We start from the raw sequence: 19,622 nt of genomic DNA, 5'->3' as shown, positions 1-19,622 counted from the left end.
AGATCCAGTGCATCAGAAATTGTCACTTTGGGGTAAACTGCTCAAGCAAATACTTGAGTTAATGCACCTTAATGTAGAAATATTGTATATTCGTGGGTGTGTGTAATCAAACTATCAACAGCTATGCCTGGAACTCCAGTAATGCCAGGACTAGATAGTGGGTATTAGGAGGATAGAATGCTCAAGGCTAAACTAATGACTGTTGTGTATATGGCTAAGAATTCCAAGAAGTACAGTTCCCAGATCTGAACATCAATAGGCATGTCTAAAACTAGCTTGGATTTAGTCACCAGCTGATTTATTCTTCCTACAGTCTGAGTGGTTTTGACTCTACCAGAGCTCTGAATATACAAACAAATGTTTTGCTCTGATTTTGATCAGTAAAATAAAGGTGTGGCGAGTGTCTGAAGTGGCCTTATCGCTCTTGAGGAATTTAATTTGTAAGTTCCTTTACATAGGATTGGTAGTAGTAGCTTTAAAATATGAGAGGAATGAGTTGTTCAGATTTGTGAAACTTAATGTTTCATTGAAGCCAGACAAGTGCTGACAGAGCAGCTGGTTCCATGAGCCATATCTGTTTAGTAGCAGGAGCTTTCAGCTGCTCTGTGAAGAGGTTTTTGGTCCTTGTACTGTTAAAATACTTCATTTACAAGTTTTGGTTATTCTCGTTCAGAATTCGCAGAATCTTGGATTTTGTGAGAGATCCTGGTTGTTTCTGGGGGGGGGAGTATGTGTGCTGTTAACTGGCTGTGCACATGTGTGTGTTCCCAGCCTGCAGCTGAATGCTTGTGGAATTCTCTGCTGCACAGTCTTGTATTTCAGACTCCAGCAATACTGATCATTATCTAATCCATAAGGGAACAAGCCTGAGACTGCTCCACTGGCTGGGAAAGCTGCAGGAGAGCTCATGGAATGCATGAGAGTTCTTTGTACTCTTGTATCTATAGTACTTTATTTTATATGCTGGAGAATAGACATGAGAACTGAGTAATTAAAACCTTTAGGATTTCCTTTCAGAGCAGCCTCTCCAATTTCCATGTCTCTGGTTTTCCTGATATCTCTCAGCTGAAGTTTCACATGAAGCCTGTCTGTCTAAATGTGTACTTATGGGATGTATATGTTCAGTCACGATCAAAAAGTTACATAAATACTGATTTCTTTCAATTTTTTGGCAGCTGAGCGTTCAGCCCAGATGTTGTTGTACACCTTGAGGTGCTCAGGAGTTGAGGCTTGCTCTGAAGGCTGGTTTTGCAAGGAATAAGACTCCTTGTTTAATGATAGCAAGTCATAGCTGACCCACACCTTAGACTGTCAAATAAATACAAAATCACCTGCGTGGGAGGGAAGGATTTTTTTGGTGGGAAGCAAGAGACTCATCACTGCCTGAAGCTGAGACTCTTCCTGCACTCTGTTCCCTGTAGCTTCAAACACCGCTTAAGTCTGGTTAACTTTAACTTGGAACTTGACAGTGCTGGCTAGTTTGAAGTCCAAACCATACACTTTTGTGCTTCAGGATGTTCCTAATCTGAAGAATCAAAAGTAAAAGTGCTGTTAGTGTTGCATGGAGTCTTTGGGTGCCTGCAGATAGAGCACTGGCTTTTCTTGTAAGTGGCTGCAGGTGTTGGATTCTGCAGTGGTCACACCACTGAATTTGGTTGCTACCTAACTTTTCATTCACTTGCAACACTGTTGGGGCAGTTCCCAGTCATCTCCATGCTCACTGAGAGTTCTGGAGTATCAGTACCTAAGAATTGGCTTCTTTAGGAACCTTCTAAACCTTTTTTCTTCCTTTTGCTGTTCTTCCTGCCTTTTCACGTTTGCATTAAACGTCTCTGTTCTCAAACTCTGCATTAGCAGACGGGTGTGTGGCTGCCCCTGAACAGAACAGTCCTGTGGCAGAATTCTGCTTTCCCTGTGCCTCCACTTGCATTTCCCTGGCCCCGTGGCAGACAGCAGGAAACAGGAGCTGCAGAAAAACCTGTTCAGCTCCCTGACCTTGGTTTCTGGTCAGATAAGTCACAGTATTGGCATATGAGGGGTTGAGTGGCCCGGACAGGAGGGAGGTAACCTTTGCTTTTGTTGGAATGAGACTTTTTGGATCAGTTCAGTTCTTTTCAGTGAAGTCACAGCTTTGATGCCTCCCTGAAGTTCTAATAATCAAGTGTTTTGTCTTTGGAGTTCCCTTTATTGTCTGTATTTGCAGAGTTAAAATCAGTGTTTGGTTGATAACGCTTACTTTTCGCAAAACATTCACTGATATGTAAATTTTTTCTCAATTCATTGTCTATTAATGAAACATGTGAGGCAGAAAATGTCTTCTGCCTGGAATGCAGTTTTTAATGACTTATTGAACTGGCCTGAGCTTTCTGGAGACTGATTACTGGATTCAAGAATTGATTTGGAAGCCAAAGTTTGGGTTTGTTCGAGCAAAGGACATTATGATCATTATATATGTTAATGGGTTTTGCTTCAAATGCAGCACAGTATTGAACAATCTGTGTTCCATGTGTTAGACTTTGGTTATAAAGTGTAGAGAAACTCTTTGAAGCCACCGGACTGCTCATCCTTTATCTCATTATTGGTGGGCTTTAGGGAAGCAGCAAACCATAGTGTCAGTTCACATTCCTAGCAGGGAATTTCAGCTTTGTGTACACGTGGGTTGTCACTGTTGGTGAAAATGTGACTGAGTTTGGGTTGTTGTTTGAGACGTGACAGCTTCTTTTTCTGTTTGGTTTGGTTTTTTGTCAGTAACTGTACAGAGAAGCTTGTGCACAGTAGATGAGTGTTAGCAGGGTGCAGGGCTCCTTCAGCTTTTCCTGGTCAGACTGGAGGTGTAGAGGGCTGGGCTCTGCATTCCCAGTTGGTGTATTGCATTCCTCAGCACTTCCAGGCATGGCTTTCCTTGACTTGTGATGGGTGATCAGTCCTTGGGGTCAGTGGGCAGATACTGGGTTGTTGCTCTGCTGCTCACTGCACTTGTGTTCGTGGGGAGCATGTCTTGGACATCCAGGATTTTCATAAGAGAACTACAGAATTCATTGGATACTGTCCTTTCTGTCAGATCTTAATCGAGCACCAGCTGTACCTGGGGGCTTTGAACCCTGGGCAAGTGTTGTAAGGCTGATTCCCACTTCCCAGTACAGTGTGCACAGTGTCCAGCCTGAGGTGAAGCTTTTCACTGTTGCATCTCCTGGCCTGTCGTGGTGATTGCTGAGATCTGTGAGCAGACACTGACCCAATTCCATCAATGAAATCCTCCCTTCCTGTGGCTCTGGCTCATGAGTGTGAGAGCAAGGAGAAGTTTGGGGTTGGTCCAGTCAGCCTGCACTGATCACTGTATCCCTGCATCACTGACTGCAGACACAGTGGGGCCAGGCTTGTGCTCTGCACTGGTTCCCTCTCCACTGATGTGTATGATGTTAAATGTCCCCTTCCTCGGAGCAGCTACCTCAGGCCAGAGAGGACTCAGCAGAAGAAATACATCCTGTGCTGTATTTTGCATTGGAGGTGCTTGACTTTGTTGCAACATCCAGATCCTGGGGTCTGGGTTTCCAGACAGTGTGCTGTGCTGGACTCTTCTTACAGGTGAATGTTTTTAAAACATTTCTCCTCCTTCAGTACCTGTTAACACCAAAATCCAGGCCTCTGGACACTCTAGGCTTGCTGAATTTCTCCCAGCATGAGTGCTGATGGCTTGTTGTGTCAGGATGTCTGATTGTGCACTCCATGGATCAATACCTCTAAATTTTCTGAGAGAGCACAGTCATCTTGAGCCTGCTGTCCATGCAGCTGTACATACACAGGCTGTTAGTCCTTCTGGACAAAATACTGAAGCTGAAACTTAATCTGTCATGAGCGTTTTAGTTTCTCTGTCTTCCCCTCACCCTGATAAAGTGTTGGTGTTTTCAAACCTGACTGTCCTAAACTTCTGAAAAACTTGGGTTAAACTCCTGCTCTTTGTGGAACTGTTCAAAAATTAAAAGCTGTCAAGCTCATATGTGAAGTCATCATAGGCTGATATTAAAAATAATGTTCCTGCTTATTGGCATGGTGTGAGCTGTGGGATGGCTCCTCCTGTGATGCTCTGTGTGACTGTCCTTGGAGTGCAGTGAAGAGAGTTCAGCAAAAACAGCATGAGGCTGTGTTGGGGGAGGTCTAGGTTGGATCTCAGGGAAAGGTTCTTCCCCCAGAGGGTGGTTGGGTACTGCCCGGGCTCCTCAGGGCAGTGGGCACGGCCCCAGAGCTGCTGGAGCTCAAGGAGTGTTTGGAAAACACTCTGAGGGACAGGATGGGATTGTTGGGGCTGTGCTTTGCAGGGCCAGGCATTGGACTCAATGATCCTTGTGGGTCTTTTCCAACTCAGGATGTTCTAGGATTCTATTCTGGGATTCTATGAACCTTTTCCCCATGTGTTCATGGTCTCAGACCCCTGTGGGGTTCATTGCTCCTGACACCCGTAGCTCTGGGACCGTGGTGACAGGTTTCCTGTACACACCTCTCTGTGTGAGGGTTCCTTCTGATGGCAGTTGGTTTTGTTAGGGAGGCATCCAACTTCTGAGGATTCCTGTTCCCTCCCTCACACCTTCTGTACTGCCTGAGCAGGGGATGTTATCCCTGTGACACTCGTGACAAAATACTCATGACTTTCTGCTCTAGGAAATGTAGGATATGATCCTTCAGACTGTGCCAGAGGCTCTGTCTGTACCTGTCAGCTCCCAAAACACGGCCCCCTCTGTGCAGAGGCTGGAGGAGACGTGGGCACTCTGCACTGCCTGGGTTTGCTGCTACCAGGGAGCACTGATGGAGCTCACTGAGGCTGAACCCCGGGATCAGCAGCTACCAGGGACAAAGGGATTGCTCCACTGCTGCTGAAAAACGTGGAACAGAAAGGACATTTTGGGGTGACTTGTACAGGTTGTGTGCAGAAACCTGGGTCCGTCTCAAACAATGCTGTCATGGTGCTCACTCCCTGCAGGTGTGCCTGGGGCATGTTGCTTACAGGACCAAAAAGAAGTCACTTCTAGGTCGTTGCAGTTGGTCAGGAATGGATATGCAGCTTCACCTTTTCCCTGTCTTTTTCTTTTCGTGGTGTATCCTCTGGAAGACTGGTTCTCAGGAGTCTAAAAAAGCAAATGAATGTCCGTGTCCTTGTAAGCTTATAAAGTAGAAAGGGGAGGAGGATTTTATTGCCCTGCTGTCAGCTCCTGCAGAGCAGTGAGTAGCTCCAGCTCACATGACAGAGCAACTCTCCTTTCAGTAGTGCAGTGGACTCTGTAGAAACAGAATTCTGAAGTGTTATTGTCTGTGGAATGGATCTAAGTATTCTCTTCGGTTGAAATAGTTTTCTTTTGCATTGACAACACCCGTGAAATTGCTTATATGCAGGTTTGCTGTTAACTGTGGAATTGGAATGCATCATTACCCCTGGATTTTTTTTTCTAGCTCTTTAATCACGTTTGGTGGTATGTGATTTCTTTAAATGTGCATTCAAGAATGCCTTGTGGCAGTGGTTAACTTAATGAGAAGTGCAAATGCTTTGCAGACAAATTGCCCAAATACTGAAAACGTGAACACCCTTCCAGCTCTGCCAGCTCCACTTAATTTCCTTTCTCATAAGGGTGGCCACATAAACTGCCTTAGAGGTAGTAACTGAGTTCAGCAAGGGTACAGGAATACAGTTAATCTAAATTATAGCATCATGGAATCTCCTGAGCTGGAAGGAACCTGCAAGGATCATCGAGTCCAACCCCTGGCCCTGCCAGGACACCCCAACAATCCCACCCTGTCCCTCAGAGCGTTGTCCAAACCCTCCTGGAGCTCTGGCAGCCTTGGGGCCGTGCCCACTGCCCTGGGGAGCCTGGGCAGTGCCCCAGCACCCTGTGGGGGAAGAACCTTTCCCTGAGATCCATCCCAACCCCCTGGCACAGCTCCAGCCCTTCCCTGGCTCCTGTCCCTGGTCCCAGAGCAGAGCTCAGTCCCTGCCCCTCCGCCTCCCCTGGGCAGGAGCTGCAGCCCCCGAGGAGTCTCCCCTCAGTCTCCTCTGCTCCAGCTGAACCAGCCGAGTGCCCTCAGCTGCTCCTCAGACCCTTCCTCTCCAGAACCTTCCCCCTCTTCATAGTCCTAAAGGCTACTTGGGTTCTTTCAGAGGGTTCAGAGCACGGCCAGAAGCAACAGCTCCTGCAGCAGTACCTGAACTCTGCTTCTAAATGTTTTGGGAACTTCTGGGATTGTCAAAGGACTTCTGCAACCCCTCTGATGACCCAGAGAGGTGACTGTTGCCAGGAAGGGATAGCTGTAGGACAGCTGGGCTTACAGCAGGTTGCTCAGAGCTCTGTCAGCACTTGATCTAAGGAGGTTGGAGTTTTTGTTCCAGTTAACCCCTGGTTGAGAGAGTGAAGCACCTGTGTAGCTGTTGCTTAGGCCAGGCCTATGTGCCAGTCTGGCCTGGACTGTACTAGACTGGCCAGAGCTGTGAGCAGGCAGAGCAGGGCAGGGGCTGGGGACTCTGCTGTGACCAGCCCATGTGCACTCAGGGCTGGTGCTGAGGTGCTGCAGTCTCCAGCAGTCATGGTAGCACCTATCCCTGGGACAGCACAGGCCTTGATCAGAAACGAGCTACCTTGAGCACAGAGTGTGGTGGAGGGAGCAGGGACTGCCTGGGGCCCCTCTCTCAGGCTGGGCAGAGCTGTTGGTATTGCTGCAGGTGGGCACTGTGCCACCAGCTGAAGGACCTGTGGGTGAATTGGAAAGCAGCCCCTGAGGTGCACAGAAGTGCAGCTGAAGGCAAGTCATTAGTGAAGGACCCAGAGGTTAGACATCAGGGCCAGATCTGTTAGAAGTGTTGGTCACTGCCCTGGCTGATGGTCCAGGTTTCACTCGACATGTGTGCAGTGATGCCAGACTGGGAGCAGTGCCTGGTGACCAGGTGGTGGTGCTACCATTCAGAGGGACCCTGACTGTTCTCTGAAAGCCTTGAGGCAGGACTGGCACAAGGGAGGGTGACTTCCTGCTGTTTTGGGGTCATGGTATCCTTCCACTCTCTCTGGATACATTGAGAGGGTAAATATGTTGGTGCTCAGTGTCCCTCCCTATGGTATTAAAGTCAAAAAGACCAGCAGAGCTCTACAGACCATTTCATGGCTCTGCTTCCTTTGCCTTTCTTTTCCATCCATCCATACAAATGAGCCAGGTAGCAACATCTTCAGTTGTGCTCCAGTATTTCTCAGCATGTTTTTACTGGGAGTTACTGTTCCACATCTTGGAATATTTCCATTCTTTTCCAGGGAGCAGCTTCTGCACATTAACAGTTTGGTTCTGCTTGACCTGTGATCATGGTGACTCTGAACACTTGCTGAGGTTTTGCACTGTAATGTTCACTGCTAAAACTATCATTATTTGAGAGCTGAAGTTTCTTCCTTAGGAGATGGGGGAAGTGGATTTTTCAGCCCTCAGCATCTTTAACAGTCAGGTTTTTGTTCCAACAACAGGTGAACAGATTCTGTCTCATTTAAAGAAATAAGATGTTGTAGTAAGTGTACAAGGAATTTTCCTCCCAGAGATTCCCTCAAAAAACCAGCCTGTGGTATTCCTGCACAATTTTGGGCCTGGTATTTTCTGTGTTCACTTTCTGAATCCTTTTCACTTCACAACATCCCGGGTGCTGGCAGTTCATCTGGAAAAAGAGCCCTGGAGCAACTGAAATTAAATCTCCATAGAGAAATGTTCTGGAAATGAGAGAAAGGAAAAAAATCTAAAGAGAACATATAGAAATGATAAGTATGCAGGGAGGCTTCGTGACATAAAATTAATTACTAAAAAAGTGAACCTTTTCAGGATCTAAAACTGTCACTCTTGTGGTTGGATTTTTGCATTATTGGTGAGATCCCTGTGAACTGTCCAAGTCAGGGTGAATAACAGACTGATGTCAAGTTGAATTTGTAGCTTTTGACTTTTCCCCAAAGGGTCTGTTTGAGTTGCTTTGTTTCAAGGCAAATACCAGTGATTTTGCATAAGGAAGAGAGGCTACTTTATTTGTAATTTGTAATGTTTTGTTGAGTTATTTGAAGGTCAGGCTTTCCAAACCAGCTAAAGTGTGATTTTACCCTTAAACCTCCATAATTGAGACTTGTCATGGTTTGGCCATGAACAGAAAGAGACTTTTGTCCTGGTGTATAGAACCAAGGGAAGCAGTAGGGGCACAGTCTGGATTGGAAAGTTGTTACCAATATAACGAGGTACTTTCTTTGTTTCCTTCCTGGTTCCTTTCTGTTGCCATCAAGAGTCTGTTCAGTAAGATGTGCTTGTTTGAAGTCTCAAGCAGAAGCAGGAATTGGCTCAGAGGGCAATCTGAGTCTTAGTCAGGGGAACTGTAACAAAGCTGAGTTCAGGTCCTGTAGGAGGAAGGTCCTGAGCTGCTGCACCACGGAGGTGTTTAAAGGACAAATATTGTGGAAATGCTCCAATATAAACCTCAGCTTTTGTCTCTGTCCTCTCAGCGTAGGTGGAGCACGGTGCAGCAATTCCTGGTGTAGTGTTGATCTGAATGATCCAGTCTTACAACAGCACAGTGCTTCCCAGGATTCTTCCTAGGTTGGGCACAAGCCCAAATCCTGAGCTCTGCCCCCAGCCTGACCCAGGCACACTGGGGGGTTTCTGGTGCTCTCTCGGTGTTTCAGTGGTTAAGGATAATTTTGGGCAGCATTTGTGACTAAACTGGAGATGAAGAAGATGAAAGTATTTAAAAATGAGTAATCGTTCCTTCAGGAAGTTATTTGGACAAACAAAAATGGACTTGCTTCCATTTTCCAAAATCTGTATAGAAGGCTGCAGAATGTTTTTGTCAGGCAAAGTAATAATGGTGTTTAATATTAACATGCTGCTTCAGTACCTGCACTGAAACTCCTGTGCTCAGTTCTGGCTCTGGCAGCATGTTTTCTAGTTTTCTGGGGCTCACTGTGGTCACCACAGCACAAGAGGGAAGGAGGATTGTGTCAGAGAGGCACAGCAGCTGCTCAGTGTCACTGATGGAGAGGGTGTGAGGACATGGCTGAATGAGGGACAGGGGGAGCTTGGGACTGGATCAGGACAAAAGGTTTGGTTCAGGCTGTGGATTTTAGCTTTAGCTTTTTGTGTTTCCATAGTAGCTGAGATGTATCATCTGTATTGTTAATGAAGGCCTGGAGCCCCTCTGCTCTGGAGCCAGGCTGGGAGAGCTGGGGGGGTTCACCTGGAGAGGAGAAGGCTCCAGGGAGAGCTGAGAGCCCCTTGCAGGGCCTAAAGGGGCTCCAGGAGAGCTGGAGAGGGACTGGGGACAAGGGATGGAGGGACAGGACAAGGGGAATGGCTTCCCAGTGCCAGAGGACAGGGTGAGATGGGATATTGGGAAGGAATTGTTGGCTGTGAGGGTGGGGAGGGGCTGTCCCAGGTTTCCCAGAGCAGCTGTGTTTGCTCCATCCCTGGAAGTGTCCAAGGCCAGGTTGGACAGGGCTTGGAGCAACTTGTTTGAGGGGAAGGTGTCCCTGCCCATGGCAGGAGGTGGGACTGGATGAGATGAGCCTTAAGGTCCAAACCATTCTGGGATTCTGTGATTTCCTGTATTTTCAAAAACATACTGTGAATTATGTGCTTGACAATAATAAATAGAGCTTCTCTGTTGTGATTATGGGATTTATCAACACAGACATGAAATGGAAAATCATGCCCTTCAACTGTTAGTTTTGAAGATCGGTGATTAAATGCTTCAGATGTTTGTTCACACCCAAAAATATGTTTTGACAGAAATCCTTCACAAAGCTGCTTTCTTTTCTTTTTCTTTGTAAGGACACCTCTCAGTATGAAAACAAAATCTGCCAAGGATGTAACAAATAGCCAATGCTTTTCTGCAGAGTTGAGTTAAGCAGCACATGTAGAATATGGCAGGCTCTGAAGCTGGCATTTAGAATATTGAAGTGAAAAAGTGATTAAAAGTTATGATGGTGGAGCAGATTTAACCTTGGGCTGAAGGTTATAAGGAGGAGCTAGAAACCATCATCATCACCCCAGACCAGTGGAGAAAAAATGACAGAAGAAATTTTGTGGAAACCTGTGGAGATGAGTTTTCACTCAAAAATAGACTGTGAGAGTGTGTGTTTCCAAAAATGTGGGATAGGATAATTGACCATCATCCCAGCCTTTGTTCCTAGCCATGTAGCAGTTTTGGTAGTTCCAGGCTTTGGCTTAAGGACTACACTAGAAATAAACTCAAAATTTAGAAATGATTCCGTGAATAGGAGAAAATCCTGAGAGCAAAAAGAAACGTGGGATTCTTCACTAAACCTTGCATTAATAGTTAGTTCTGTTCCATCCCTCCCTAGGTAAAGAATGCATCCAGGCTGTCAGTGCAAAACCACCTTGTTATGTGGAACTGAAGGACCTGAGGTTAATGTAGTGTCGAGTTCCTTGTTCTGTCCTCGGGGATCTCAGGATGGTGCAGTTTTAAGGGACACTAGTCCAGCCTCCTGCTCAGAGCAGAGTCAGCTGTGAGACCAGGCCAGGTCATTCAGGACTGTCCCATGGGCAAACCTCCACATGTTCCAGTCCTCTGAGTGGCTTGGTGGCCCTTCCTGAGTTCATTCCAGTTTATCAGTGTCTTTCCTGTGTTGGGGGACATTAAAAATTGGATGCAGTATTCCAGGTGTGGTGTAGTGTTCTGTAACACAGCGTGATTTGCTCCTTTTGGCTCTGCCTCTGTCAGTACAATGCAGGATGCTGTTACCCTGGCTCACACTCTGTGATTCCCAGCTCCTTTTCCATGGAGAGCTCTCCAGGCAGTATCTACTGCCCCGTCTGTTGTTGCCAGGGTTTCTTCCTCCCCATGATCAGGACTCTGCATCAGTCCTTACTGTGTTCCATGAGCTGCCTCTTGGCCTGTTCTCCCAGCGTGTTTGGCCCCTGTGGGTGGCAGCCCCAGCACTGACAGGTCCCTCCCAACCTGGTGTCATCTCTGGTCTTGGTGAGAGCACATTCCCATCACCTCCTGCAGGTCTGGGCCCAGAAGGTAAACAGCACGTCCCAGGATAGACCCTGCGAACTCCACTTCTTCCTGGGATACGTGCAGAGTGTGTGGGAGGGGGTTGGGAGAGTGGAGGTCGGGGGTTTTATTTGTCTCTTTCTGAAGATGGGTGTGGCACTTGCCTTCCTGCAGTTTTTGGAGACCTCTTCCAGTTCTCTGGTTGTTCAAAGACGAAGCAGTTTCGGCAGGGCCATGAGCCTGGTGTCTTATCACCCTTATGGAGAGACTGTCTCAGGCCCCCATGGGCTTGGTTGGGAAAAGTTCACTCAACCAGTCAGTCCCTGTGTCAATCTTTATCCATTGGCCCTTCTCCATGAGCTCTTTCCAAAGTGCAGAGGTCTGTTAGACGGTGTGGGTGAAGTGAGGCACAGAGGGCATCCTGTCCCCCTTTCCTCAGTTCACACCTTAAATCTGCTCCCACGCTTCCAGCCTTGTGCTGCTGAGACAGCAGAACCTTTCCCTGTTACCCTTGATATTATTCTTTAGTTTATTTGCATTCCTTTCAGGTCTGAACTGCAGTTGAGCTCTGCTGTTCCTCAGACACAGTGGATAGTGTTTCCAAATTCTTCCTTTTGTAGCCATCGCTTCTTCCAGCTCCTGTGCTCCCTGTTTCCCTTGGAGCTGTGCCACGAGCTCCCTGCTCAGCCAGGCTGCTCTGCCTACACATCTGCGTGTTTTCCTGGGTGTTAGGACACAGAATATGCTGCATGTGTGGTGTGACTCACTCAGGGGTTAGGATACAGCCTCTGGATCACCTGTTCTCCCAGTCCTACCTGGCTGCACTTCTCCATCTGCATAGCACTTTCTGGGAAGTTTGGTGCAAGAGTGGTTGTATTTTTCTCTGGGCTCATGTGACTGTGTATCCCTGGCTGTACAATAGTGTAACTGTGCTAAGGGGAGCCCACACAGGGCACATCTGAGCACTTTAATCTCTCTTCTCATCCTCACAAACTACACTCACCACTCTGAATTCTGCTTTTTTCAGCACACTGATGCCTGATATTTTATGTACCACATATGCATATTTAGGCTCTCTGGTTATCACTCACAGCACACTTTGTAAAGCCAAACAAAAAGCTCAAACCCAGCTACATCCTCCAAACACTGCTTCCCAGTTCAGGAGCAGTTGCACACTGAGATGCCGTCATACTGAGGTGCACTGACCTAACAGGAGCCGGGTTTAATTCTGGGGTTCCTTAAGAAGGACAGGGTAGTGAGGATGTTATCAGCTCTCAGTGAAGTGCTCTGCCCTCATATCAGACTCTCTGGTGAAGCTGGAGTTATCAGCAGTGGGCTGGGAATAAGGAAGGAGCTGGTGACTGAAGCCACGTGTCCTGGGAGCTGGGAAAGGAAGCAGAGACATGGACAGAAACCCAAGTGATGCACAGAAAGAAAACGACTGCCCTTTCTCATGAAAGGGCCTTTTATCATGGAAACAAAACTGGATTCTTTCTGCTGAAGGAGTGTAGTATTTTGCTTAAAACTAGGTTTTGTAGTCACTTTGTTAATTATTCATCCAGATAAGGACCTACTTGTTGCTCTTTTTTTTAGCTTTGTCTCTTTAGTACATTTTTATTTATGCCTATGCAAACTTTTAAAAATATTTTAAATTATTATCCACTAAAATGGTTTGAAAATTGTTACAGCACCACCTTGCTTTGCACAACAGGTTTCCATAGCAGGCTGAGAACATCAGGAGAAAGCAAAGAACATCTCTTTTCACCTGGGCTAAACACTTGACAGCAGTCATAATGCTGTGTGAATGCCAGTTCCTTATAGATTTCCTGGCATGCCTAGCACACAGGTAGAGTGTATGTTTTAGGAGGAGGGAACATGGAGTGAAACTGTGAAGCAGAGAGCATTCCTGCAGGGGGAACTGTGATGGAATGGTGGAATGTGCCTCCTGCAGTGATGGGAGGGTTGTGTGGTGCAGAGATGAGCACTGGTCACTGAGTGGGAGGAGATGGCTCAGGCTGATGGTTTTGGGTATTTAGAGCAAGATAAGTTAATATATGTTGTCAGTTTTGCATGGGTTGGGTTTTCCTAGAGGTTAAGAACTACATGGTGTGATGGAGTTTCAAGGTGGTAAGTACAGACTAAGGGATGGTTTGCATTCTAGGTCATTGCAGAGAAATACAGGTTATTGATATTTCCTCACCTAATGACAGGTAAAAGTTAACAGGACTGTAGTATTGGGGTTTAGTCAAACTTATTGTCATATTCCTAGATGGAATATGAGAATGTCTGACTGTTGTGATCCTGCCACTTTCAGGGGCTTCTTTTTTTCATCTGTGTTTGTTTTTGTAAACCCCATCACCTCCCTCATTTCCCAGAACTTTCAAACTCTTGGATAAGGAATAGTCATTGAGCAACCTGTATAAAACTGGAAGTGAAAAGGGTGCAGAATTTTGCTTCAACAGAAACAGCAAAGAAGACCAAGAGGATATGGTGACTGTGGGGGGGGGTGCTCTGGAGACAGACACTTGGAAGGGGAAGTGTGTGGAAGCTCAAGGACAGGATTTGTACAGGAACAAGTGGACACAGAATATGAAGATGTCCATTTGGAAAAAGAGGGTGTTGGGTGGAGGCTGTAGAACATGCTTCTAGTCAGAGGACCTGGGAACAAAAATCTGAACTGCTTTTGTGGGCTTGTGTGAGCTTTGAGGCAAGGGAATATGTAGAGTTTGTGATTCCAGGGACTGGACCCACTGATCTCAAACTACATAAACACATAACCTGTGTGATGCTTTGGGAGAAAGCAAAGAAGTGTGAGCAGCAGGGGAGGGGATTCTGACACTCTACTCCCCTTCTGGTGAGACCCCACCTGCAGAGCTGCCTCCAGCTCTGGGGACCCCAACACAAGAAAGACATGGACATGCTGGAACAAGTCCAGAGGAGGGCACGGGGATGCTCCAAGGGCTGGAGCCCCTCTACTCTGGAGCCAGGCTGGGAGAGCTGGGGGGATTCACCTGGAGAAGAGAAGGCTCCAGGGAGAGCTGAGAGCCCCTTGCAGGGCCTAAAGGGGCTCCAGGAGAGCTGGAGAGGGACTGGGGACAAGGGATGGGAGGACAGGACAAGGGGAATGGCTTCCCAGTGCCAGAGGGCAGGGTGAGATGGGAAGAAATTATTCTGTGTGAGGGTGGAGAGGGGCTGTCCCAGGTTGCCCAGAGCAGCTGTGGCTGCCCCATCCCTGGAAGTGTCCAAGGGCAGGTTGAACAGGGCTTGGAGCCACCTGGTCTAGTGGGAGGTATCCCTGCCCATGGCAGGTAGTTGAAGTGTGATGAGCTTTAAGATCCCTTTCAACCCAAACCATTCCATGATCTGCAATTCTATGCCTACTGTGTTCTCTGGGAACTTGTTGCAAGGGAATAGGGAAGGATATTCAGTGTACTGAAGACAACTTAATAGATTTATATGGTGTGGAATCCTGCTCTTTTTGACCTGTCAGGAGAATAGTCACACCCTCCCCAGTGCAGCATCCATCCAGGCAGGGACAGCCCTGACTGCCAGTGCTCAGTGTGGGTCACACTTGGAGGGAATAGAGCAAGTCTTGTTTGGAATATGTTTCCCTGGTCTGTAAGGGCCTATTTCCATGAGCTTTTTTAGGACCTGTTTCTGTTCAGTAATTTGCTGGAATATTCATGTTTATGTGGCTTGTGGGACAGACTGAAAATATCCATAAAGCAGCTGGTGCTCTGAGCCTTCAGAGCAGGGCTGAGGTGCTGGACCTGTGAGGGGTGTTGGGCCCTTCCCACCCTTGTAAGAGGGAAAAGTCATTGCCAACTGTTCACCTGGTATTTGTTCCCTCTTAAACTTATCTTTGCTTTCTTGGTCAGACTCTGGAGAAATAGAGCAGGTTCCAGGTGCTGAACATTTTCTGATTATTAAATTATTACTTTTCTTAAGGGAAAAGAATCTCTGTAGGTAAGTGGGTGTGTACCAACCAGATTTTATCTAAATGATTGACTGCGTCCAACTAATAAAACCAAGTGAATGTTAAAAAGAAACCACAAAAGCCATGCTGTGGGTACATGTAAGAAACATTGATCAGAATTTTGCAGACATTATCTGGGGGTCTTTATAGGATAAAAGTGCACAAGTTGGTGTTTAAGATCTTTTATTGTGATTTTTTGTTTTCTATGTGGAGTTAAATCCTACTTGGCTGTCACAGGGTGGTTTGCCTTCAGCTGTGTGCAGTGTGTGGCACCATGAGAGGCTGGTGAGGATGTTTAACACCAGGTCTGCAGGGGAACAGGACGTTGGTTCTGTGTGAGGGCTGAGCACAGAGCGGATCTGGCTTCTCTGAGAGCTTTGGCAGACAGCAAGAATTACCTGGGAGTGTTTATACAGGGGGGGTATTAGACAGCAGGCACTGGCACTGTTTGGGTGCAGATGAGTTACTGCTGGATTGGGTTTCACAAGGAAGCAGCCAAAGGCAGAGGCTGTGCCAGGAGCAGTTCTGCAGTCAGTCTGTCACGGTGCTGTTGGCACCAACACTCTGAGTCCCCTGTGGATTTTAGACTCGTAGTCTTGATGCCTCAGCAGACTGGGGAATTCTTTTTTTCAGTAGCTGGAGTTAATCTGCATTATCTCTTGCAGCCCTTTGCTTCAGTTCCTCTGACAACCGTGCCAGGATATCCCCATGTGACACCTGGGGGTGTGTATTTGGTGTTCTGGAAAGCATAAGGAGCCTTCCTTGACAGTCAAGATCGTGGCAGAGCCAAGCTGTGTGATTAAAAAAGGGCTGCATTTCACAGGAGACTCCTTTACTTTAGCAATTAGCTCTGTCTTCTAGTGTCCTCAAGCCTAACAGTGGAGCTTAATAACTTAAAACAGTATATTGTTAAAATAAAATAGCACATTTTCCTATGTATGTTTACAATGTTCTTTAGAAAATTCCGTAGATCTGGCTGAGAAAAAGGGAAGTTGGCTGAAAAACATGTCTTGTATTGAATTGGAGCTGTTTTATTGCACTAAGAGAGTCTTTGGAAGTATTTTAGTTATTTTTAGGTCTACAGTGATAAGAGCCTCTAATTGTTGGGAAATTCCAACCTGAAATGATCTTAGTGTGTAGTGTTATAATTGATAGTAGCAACTGTGGAGGTTGGAGATTAAAGGAGAACAAATAAGTATCCAAAGAATCCAAATAAATATCCTTAGCCCTAAATGCTTTAAAGATTTTAATTATTAGTATCAGATTCCTTCTGTAAGAGTTAAGAGTAAATTTAGCTAAAGTGATAGCACATTAATTGTCTGCACTGAAGAGAATTTTTCACTCTTCACTTTGGTGCTGAGTTTGGGAAACTTGCTGCTCATTAGCTGTAATATGAAGGATTGGAAACTTCTTTTTCCCTTCCTGTCCCCAGGAGTGGAGGTTGGAATACCCAAACAGAGATGAGCAGCCTCGTGGTTTCTTACCTGGCAGTTCTCTGCTGGCACTTTCTGCTCTCTCTCTACAGGAGTTTGTACCAGTGAACTTGCTTAAATTCTTGCCTTTGTTCCACACCCATAAAGTTTACAAGGCTGATCAGAGTTGGTGTTTTAGTGTTGAATTTCTTGCTGTTGGTGGGTGCTCTGTCCAACACCTGCTGTCTGTGGAGACAGAGGGATTGTCCAGAGTGGAAATGAAAGAGCTCCGAGTTACTCACGATCTGTGCCAGCCTTGGGAAACCTCCTTGGCTTATTGAAATATTTGCTGTGTGGATTATGTTTATGTTGAATTCACTTCTTCTCATTTGCATTTCCTTTCATTTTGATGATGACAATGTTTTTTTATTAGGATTAATTTTTTTAAAATGTTCTTCCCTGTAGGACACAGCTTAGGCTACGGCTTTGTGAACTACGTAACTGCAAAAGATGCTGAAAGAGCAATAAACACACTGAATGGCCTCAGACTTCAGTCAAAAACTATCAAGGTAGGAGTTTTTTCTATCTTCTCTGAAAATGGCATTGTAATAACTTCACTCTAGTGGTAAGGCCTGTGTGCTCCCAACTGCAGGAAGGGTGAATCTGGGAGAAGAGTGTTTTTAAACAGCTTTGTATTCAAAGATTCCTTTTTTTTTTAATTATTCCCACCATTTTTACAGCAGTAGAGGGACCATTCTGAATTGTTGCCAGGCTTTAAAAAAAATCCACACACTTCTTGGATACTTCATGATGTTTATTTTAAATCTTGTTGCTACACATGCACTCCTTGTCCAAAACAACAGCTGTGCTGTGTGTGTAGGATTCAAACCTGCTTAGGTGAGATTTGTAACTTTCTCTAGTAGCAGAAATTGAGACAGAAAATTGCACTTTAGCTGGTAAAGTCTTTTCATGAAGCTTTAAAAGATACACTGACAGGACAAGTTCCCAGTGTGAGCTGTGGTGACTGACAGTGTCCAAACTCAGGATTCCTCACCAGGGCAGATGTGTTTGCTGGGAGCGTTGGTATCGGTCTGCTGCTGTCTCCTTACAGCAGTGCCAGTGTATTTGTTATCTCTTGGATGAACCCAAAATGAATGGAGTCATGTAGGGACATGCCCTTTCCCCTTTTGTCAATTTTTCCTTCCCTCTCCTTGTTCCTTTTTTTTAAAACTCCAGTAAAAACGCCCGTGTTGTTAGTGGGGAATAAATGAAATTGGCTCGTGACAAAATAAATTGATCTCCTCTGTTAACACCCTGAGCGTACCTTTCCTTGTTTTAAAGGTTTCCTATGCCCGCCCAAGTTCTGAAGTTATCAAGGATGCTAATTTATATATCAGTGGCCTGCCCCGGTCGATGACACAGAAGGATGTAGAAGACATGTTCTCCCGTTTCGGGCGCATCATCAACTCACGTGTGCTCGTGGATCAAACCACAGGTGAGCTCTGGTGCCTTGGCTGCAGTAAGCTGGAGCATGTACAGCATGTTTAGTGTTCTTCTGACACTGGCAGTCCCTAAACTTGATTAAATTAGACTTCCACAAACTAACCATGACATCTGGTGTTAACCATTGATAGAATTTTCACAGGATACCTTTGTCCAGTGATGTTTTTTTAAACACAGAATGATTCTGCTGCCTCCTTTGCTAGCTTGGAGCCCAAACCTTGGATCGTATCAAAATAAGATTATTGTCATTTTTATCACCTGTTGATTTGCCAGATCTGCTCTCTTGCTCTGACACTTGCTGTCACTGCAGTGCAGTTGTGCTTCTGGGCCTTGTGTGTAACCTGGAGTGTTGACCTTGCCTTGACTTCACACACGTGCAGTTGTTATCCACAGGCAAATTCCAAGCCATAGATAGAGATTTAAAAGCAAAACAATATGTTTTGTCTTTTATACCATCTTGAAACTCACTCACACAATTTTCTCATATTTTAAACCATTTGAGGTGTCTTACAGGCCTCTGTGATTACTGCTAAGCAAAAGAATGAATTTTATACACTTGGTATTGCCCTGAAAGTTCTGAATGTATTTTGTTTATTTAAAAAAAAAAAAGAAAAGAAAGAAAATTGAGAAGTTGAGTTAAGCACTTGGCTTAGGGGAGACCAAAGTTAAGGGGTTTTTTTGTGATGGTGATTCTGACTCTGTTACAATGTGTTTTCAGAGTTTAAATTTCTTACCTCATTATTTCAGACTGGGTAAATGCAGAGTCTGGCTTATCCTGTCACCCAGGTGTTCTGTGGCTTGTCTGTCATGTATGAATCCGGGGAGAACTTCTGCAAATACACTTTTTCATTGATTATGCCTGTGCTGTGTTAGAATAGAAGATAATCTAATTCTAGCAATTCCACATTTAACCTTTGTAACTGGAATATGTGCATTTATACACATTTATACACATCAGTTCAGCAGCAGCTTTCCTGCTCTGTGAGGAATGTGCTGTAATTCCGAGTGGGCCATCAGCAGGTTCTGGTGGAATCAGTCTGAGTGCAGGCTGAGGGCTGCAGGGCTGGGTCCCCATCAGAGCCAGCTCCTGGTGCAGGAACTGCTTTGAAGTGTCTCCATCTGGTCAGACCACGCTGTAAACACCACTGTGCTCAGGAGTCCGAGGTGACTGGATGAGATCTGGGGACTGACTTTGTAGACACCGTGGCTGAATGAGGAAAATCCCTTCCTTTCCTTCCTAGAGAGGAGGATTCATTTTGCCTGCGTGGTTCTGTCTCTAGAGCTGATTGTCCAGGTGGCAGCTCTAGAGAGAAGCAAGAAAAAGACTCGTGGAGCACAGCAAACTTATTAATGCAGGTGTCCAAACTAATCATCCCCCTCTGGCAGTCTGTGGGGTCTGGATAGCACCTGACTTTGACAGAGCTGTAAAATGAGATGACAGAAGTCATACAGATAAAATCTCTTCCAGAATAATAGAATTTTCATGGGTGTGCTGAGGCCTGATGCTGTGTAATTCAGCTCAGAACACACCTCCTGCTTTCCAATAGCCTTAATGATGAATTAATTGAAGAATGGATTCCACATCATGAAGTTAATGCCTGCAGAGCCTGGGTTTGCTTTCCCACCAGGAATGTAGCTGTGGCTTTAAACCTGCCTTTGATATCTTGATCTAGTCCCACTTAGGACACATTTTGATTTGTACTTTTAGCTGTACCTTCCCACA

At 45.8% G+C, this 19,622-nt stretch overlaps 1 protein-coding gene across 2 annotated transcripts in view; it reads left to right on the top strand.

Moving 5' to 3' along the window:
• ELAVL1 (ELAV like RNA binding protein 1) overlaps nt 1–19,622 on the top strand; it is a 45,444-nt gene that overhangs the window by 10,842 nt on the left and 14,980 nt on the right. For both annotated transcript variants that reach the window (XM_032711818.1, XM_032711819.1), the window contains exons 3-4: nt 16,862–16,965; nt 17,738–17,891. In XM_032711818.1, the coding sequence (XP_032567709.1) occupies nt 16,862–16,965; nt 17,738–17,891 (258 nt within the window). The remainder of the gene's footprint in view (nt 1–16,861; nt 16,966–17,737; nt 17,892–19,622) is intronic.

This window comes from Chiroxiphia lanceolata, chromosome 27 (assembly GCF_009829145.1).
Source record: "Chiroxiphia lanceolata isolate bChiLan1 chromosome 27, bChiLan1.pri, whole genome shotgun sequence".
Lineage (NCBI taxonomy): Eukaryota > Metazoa > Chordata > Aves > Passeriformes > Pipridae > Chiroxiphia > Chiroxiphia lanceolata.
The sequence above is the reverse complement of the archived record's forward strand: the minus strand, read 5'-3'. Positions and strand labels throughout refer to the sequence as shown.